This window comes from Homarus americanus, unplaced genomic scaffold (assembly GCF_018991925.1).
Source record: "Homarus americanus isolate GMGI-L3 unplaced genomic scaffold, GMGI_Hamer_2.0 scaffold34921, whole genome shotgun sequence".
Taxonomy (NCBI): Eukaryota; Metazoa; Arthropoda; class Malacostraca; order Decapoda; family Nephropidae; genus Homarus; species Homarus americanus.
This window is the reverse complement of record NW_024741901.1, coordinates 23147169-23152648: the sequence shown is the minus strand read 5'-3', so window position 1 is coordinate 23152648 and position 5480 is coordinate 23147169. Positions and strand designations below refer to the sequence as shown.

Below are 5480 nucleotides of genomic sequence, written 5' to 3'. Positions count from 1 at the left end.
CCTAACCCAACCCATCCTATCCCAACCCAACCTAACCCAACCTAACCCAACCTAACCCATCCTTAACCCACCTAACTTATCCCAACCCAACCTAACCCATCCTTATCCCAACCTAACCCATCCCAACCCAACCTAACCCATCCTTAACCCAACTCCAACCCATCCCATCCCAACCTAACCTTATCCCAACTCCAACTCCAACCCAACCCAACCCATCCTATATGTTAGCATTTTTAGGCTATCGTTCATTTTATCCTCTATTTGCTTCTGGGGTCCCGATACTTTTTGGGTTGTGTGTGTGTGTGTGTGTGTGTGTGTGTGTGTGTGTGTGGGTGTGTGTGTGTGTGTGTGTGTGTGTGTGTGTGTGTGTGTGTGCGTTAACTCTTTCATGCCTTATTCCAAATGACACAAGATAGTCAGAAACAAAGGTAAATTCATACACACATTTTTCTTTCACTCTCTCAATCATTTAGCGTCACAGGTGTCAAGGATGGGCGCCACTATGGTAGTCTCCTGCCTCAGAGTCGCTCCATACACCAGCGTCATCCATCAGTAGTTGAAGACACCAAATGTGCATAAGACGTCATTCATAAAGGCGAAAATAACACAAAGAAAATACAAAAAATATGAATAAATTAAAAAAAAAAGTCAACGAAGCTTCAAGTAAACAGTTAAACCAGTTGTTCCTCTCTGGGTGGTTAGACACGCCCAGAGCCTCACTACCCTCCACCCCTTCCACCCCTTCCACCCTCCCCTTACATGCCTCCCGGTTTCAACTTCGTCCTCGATGGTCAAGTCAAATACAAAAACCAGAGATTTGACAGTAACTTTAGAATAGTCAAACCTTCAGGATACTTTTTTTTCAATCTGAGGAGCCAATTATCTCAATTATTTCTCCAGTAATGTAGAAATTTTGGAATTTTTTGAAGACTATTCATGAACCTGGTTGATACTTAGGTGGTCAAACTCCAGGTGACCTTGACGGGGCGCTGAGGCTCTATATATTGTCGGGGCGAGGACAGAGAAGCAGCAGCAGGCATTAGCAGCTCACGTCTACAACATCACCATGAAGCTCCTGGTGAGTAGCTCTGCTTCAGGAAGTTAGAGAGAGGAGAGGAGAGGAGGATCTAGGTCTTAGTACTGGAACTGCTGGTGGTCTCAGGTCTTGGTGTCTGTCGTCCAGCGTGAAGACATTCTCCTTCAGGTGTGTCCGCTGGCAGGCGTTAGGTCGACACAACACATTTTGTTCCTCTGGGTAACTTTTGATGTATATTTTTTTCCATAAATTGGTGGTACTTATTCTGCTGTGAGACTTAATGAGGTGAGACTGTTGTATATTGTGAAACAGTTTAAGTGTGTGTGTGTGTGTGTAAGGGTGTATGTGTGTGTGTTTGTGTAAGGGTTTGTGTTTGTGCAGGGTTTCTTGTTTGTGTGTATGTGTGCATGTGTTTGTGTGTTTGTGTAAGGGTGCATATGTGTGTGTGTTTGTGCAAGGGTACATGTATGTGTCCGTGTGCTTGTATAAGGGTACATATGCAGTATGTGTGTTTGTATAAGTATGTGTGTGTTTGTGCAAGAGTGTATGTGTGTGTGTGTGTGTGTCATTGTGCAAGAGCGCATGTGTGTGTGTGTTTGTGTAAGGGTACATGCGTGTGTGTTTGTGCAAGGGTGTATATGTGTGTATTTGTGTAAGTGTGTGTGTGTGTGTGTGTATCGTCGAGCCATATGATCCATCCCTCAGTTAACAAGAGACAAAACAGATCAACTTATACTCAGTCAGGTTAAACAGATGATCACTAGCCACATGTTGTTCTCCCCATCAAACTGTATTATAAAACTTCCTTAAATTTGGGATTTTCTGGAATTTAGTTTTGGTGAGTATCGTCCGGGCCATGTTATGTAGGGGCTAAACAGACCAATCAATTAATTCTCAACCTAACCTAACCTAACCTAACCTAACCTAACCTAACCTAACCTAACCTAACCTAACCTAACTTGATATCAGCGAATTAGGTAAGTTGGGTTAGTTGGTTTGTTTTGACTGTTTTAAAAGATGTCGTGTACCGTAACCACCAGTATTAAGTAATATGGTTTATGTTATTACCGCTGTACTACACATAAATTGCTGATGGTGATGATTAAAGTGTAACTGTTGTTTGTCTTCTTGTTAACAGGTAGTTCTGGCTTTCGCTTGGTGCTGCAGCGCCCAGGTAATATTGCCATACTCTATCGCGCAACAGTACCGCTTGCAGGACGCCTTCGGTCAGTCGACGTTTGGCTACTACGGTTACAACCAGAATCACCACCAGACACGCCGACCTGACGGTAGTGTTGTTGGCCAGTACTCCTACATCAACCCCGAAGGGAAACCTGTTGTCACCTTTTACGAGGCTGGAGCGAAAACAGGCTACCGCGTCAAATCCAACAACCTTCCCGAGGCAGTAACTGCGGAACTTTCCCCCCCTGTAGACACCAACGTCGCTCCTGAGCCAGTGCAGTACACTGCCGAGGTAGCTGAAGCCCGGGAGGCCTTCCAGAAACTGTACGATGCTGCAGCCGCCAGACCGTCCACCTCCGAGGAGGCAACACCCACCCGCCGAAAGCGTCAGGCAGTATTCTTTACCTACCCTGTCCCCGCCGCTAAGGACGCCCCCACACTCAAGACGGTAACCGGTCAGGACATCCCCACTGCGGTACATATCCCCAATACTCCCCAGTTTGTGTATACATATCCTTTCAATCCTGTCACTCCTTACACCATCCCATTCAACTACCATGGCTTCCCCTTCGTAAGAGCCCCACTAAGGCCTCAGAGTGAAGTAACTCCAGCAGCAGAGGAAGGTAATGCCGTTGAGGAGGCTCGTCGCCGACGTCGCTCAACACCTCAAATTCCACAAGTCGTCTCCTTCCCTTTCGCACACCCCGTCACCTCCACCAAGTTCACGACGCAGCAGTTCGAATCTGCTGAGGCCGACACCCCCGCAGACACTGACAAGATCGTCCTTACCACCAAGGAATACGAGTATCCCGCCTTCGGTTACGCGTCGCCTCTCACTTATGTACGACCAGTGACTCCTGAGGCCACCAAAGGCCAACCAATCACCTACACCATTCCTTTCACTCAAAACTTCGCGCCTTACACACATGGCTTCCCCTTCTACAGTCCCTTCCCCTTCGTCCCTGCCACTCATGCACAGACACCCACAGCAGGTGTGACCGAAGCTTAAGCCCTGTCGACCACGCCCTCTCTTTCATTTCTTAAAACAGCTGAAGAACCTTGGCTCGTTCATGATTTGCTTCGTCTGTGTCGCTGATGCGTTCGTGGCTACTATACTCACGTCCGTGGCTACATGTGGCTGCTAGCAGTACTGTACAAGGCGGATGTCTGTTGTGAGAGACGTGTGGGTGAGGGGCCCCAAGATCAGGTGATGGTTGACCCCCACTTATGGTGATGGGTGACCCCCACTTATGGTGATGGGCGACCTCCACTTATGGTGATGGGTGACCCCCACTTATGGTGATGGGTGACCCCCACTTATGGTGATGGGTGACCCCCACTTATGGTGATGGGTGACCCCCACTTATGGTGATGGGTGACCTCTACTTATGGTGATGGGTGACCTCCACTTATGGTGATGGGTGACCCCCCTCTTATGGTGATGGGTGGTAATATACCCCCTTATTGTAGTCGTGCAGCAAAAAAATAAAAAAAAACATCATCCCAAACACTTTTGTCTTTTCCTAATGAATAAAGAAAATAGTTTTAATAAGGAACTACTACACAGGTGAGTATTGGTCATTCTTACCTCATCCTGATAACAAAATTGAGATATATGTAATGGTACCATAATATAGCGATAAAAAATAACAAAAAGGAAAATAAGGAGAGCTATAATAATAACAATAATAATAATAATAATAATAATAATAATAATAATAAAGAAAACGGAAGAGATACAGGGGAAATTGATCAAAAGCTTCATAGAGGCGCCCACTTCCTCCTCCTCGATACATTATACCAGCAAGACGATCGACTGAGACACCTCCCAGCCGTCATAATACTAGACCCGCAGTCATAACAAGGAGATAACAGTACAGTATACTGGGGCCAGCATAATGGTACAAGAACTCTGGGAAATATCTTAGAAACCCTCAAAAGATTCTAAACTAATATTAGAAGATTATCAAGAACCGAGAACTATTAGATAACTCAAGATGATTAAAGTGATAACAGGAAGGTTATTTTTACTCCTCATGGCGTCTGGATTAGTTTTTGAGAGTGCCCAGCGTTTGTTTAGTTGTCTCACCAAGAACTACCTCCCTCCTACCTCCTCCTACCACCCCTCACCCCCACCTAGCCACCAAGTTGAGTTTTCTTACTGGGTATATTAATCAAGGTACAGTCGTCACCATGCAGCTTGTAGTGTAAGAGTTTAGGGAGCTGGAACCAAGGTGTTAGAATTAAATTTTACTTTAATACTTTTTCATGTAATTTCTAACCAACCCGAAGGTGTTCTCAGTATTATGTCGCTGGCTAAGAGTTACTGAGATATATAAACTGATGTTTCATTGTTGTTAGTTTGTGTAAAGGCGAGCTTCCATACACCATAAACCCCGGCGTGCGCGCGCGCGCGCGCGCGTGTGTGTGTGTGTGTGTGTGTGTGTGTGTGTGTGTGTGTGTGTGTGTGTGAGACAGGGTACAGGTTGTGGCTTGTCATAAATCTTGTAACAGAGATTGTCGTGGTGTTGGTTTGCTTCACTACACCGTCCACCACCATCACCTCAGGCAGCTCCCATCTGATTCTCTACCTCGACCAAGACCCCAAGTTCTTAAATAGTCTCAACAAACATTCTCCTTTAATACCACTATAGTTCTGACTCTACATGAATAGTGACTAATTTTGTAAGTTTGTTCAATATTTACGTGTTAGTGAGTGTTTGTTGAGTCAGTTGGTGATGACACGGTTGCGTTACTATTTATACAACTCTACCGGTTTGGTCACTAAGCAGGGCGTGGGGTTATAATAATGTGTTAGCAGCAGGCACAGGACTGGTCGTGCAGCTCTGTAACACCAACCTTAAGCTGCCAACACAGGGACGAGTTCTTTCTGATAACAGGTGGAAGGTGACGGATCAGGGTCGACAAAGTGCTCATCTTTCGAGGGAGATCAGATAAAAATAATAATGCAATTCTAGACACACGGATGTATCAGGCGAGGGTCTCATGGTCAGTGTACAAGTTGACTATGATGCGCCAGACCAGGTTAAACAAGGTGACCGAGGGTTAGTAAACAAGCTCACCCAAGGTCATGAGGCAGTTGGAGGAATATATGATTATTTTATTCAGATTTAAGTTGAAGCTTTGGTGAACATGTGCCAATTAATGTACAATGGCGGCAGTTCCTCATCTCTGGAGGTAACATGGCAAACTTCGATGTGTGAAAGTATACGATCTACAGGTCGGCGTGACTGATGGCTTT

At 45.5% G+C, this 5480-nt stretch overlaps 1 protein-coding gene across 1 annotated transcript; it reads left to right on the top strand.

The window, feature by feature from the left end:
* The first annotated feature begins 976 nt into the window (after positions 1 to 976).
* LOC121876252 lies at positions 977 to 3721 on the top strand. Its single transcript, XM_042381268.1, has 2 exons — positions 977 to 1078; positions 2175 to 3721. The coding sequence occupies exons 1-2, from the start codon at positions 1067 to 1069 to the stop codon at positions 3225 to 3227; spliced, it is 1065 nt and encodes a 354-aa protein (XP_042237202.1). The 5' UTR covers positions 977 to 1066; the 3' UTR covers positions 3228 to 3721.
* The last annotated feature ends 1759 nt before the right edge of the window (positions 3722 to 5480 follow it).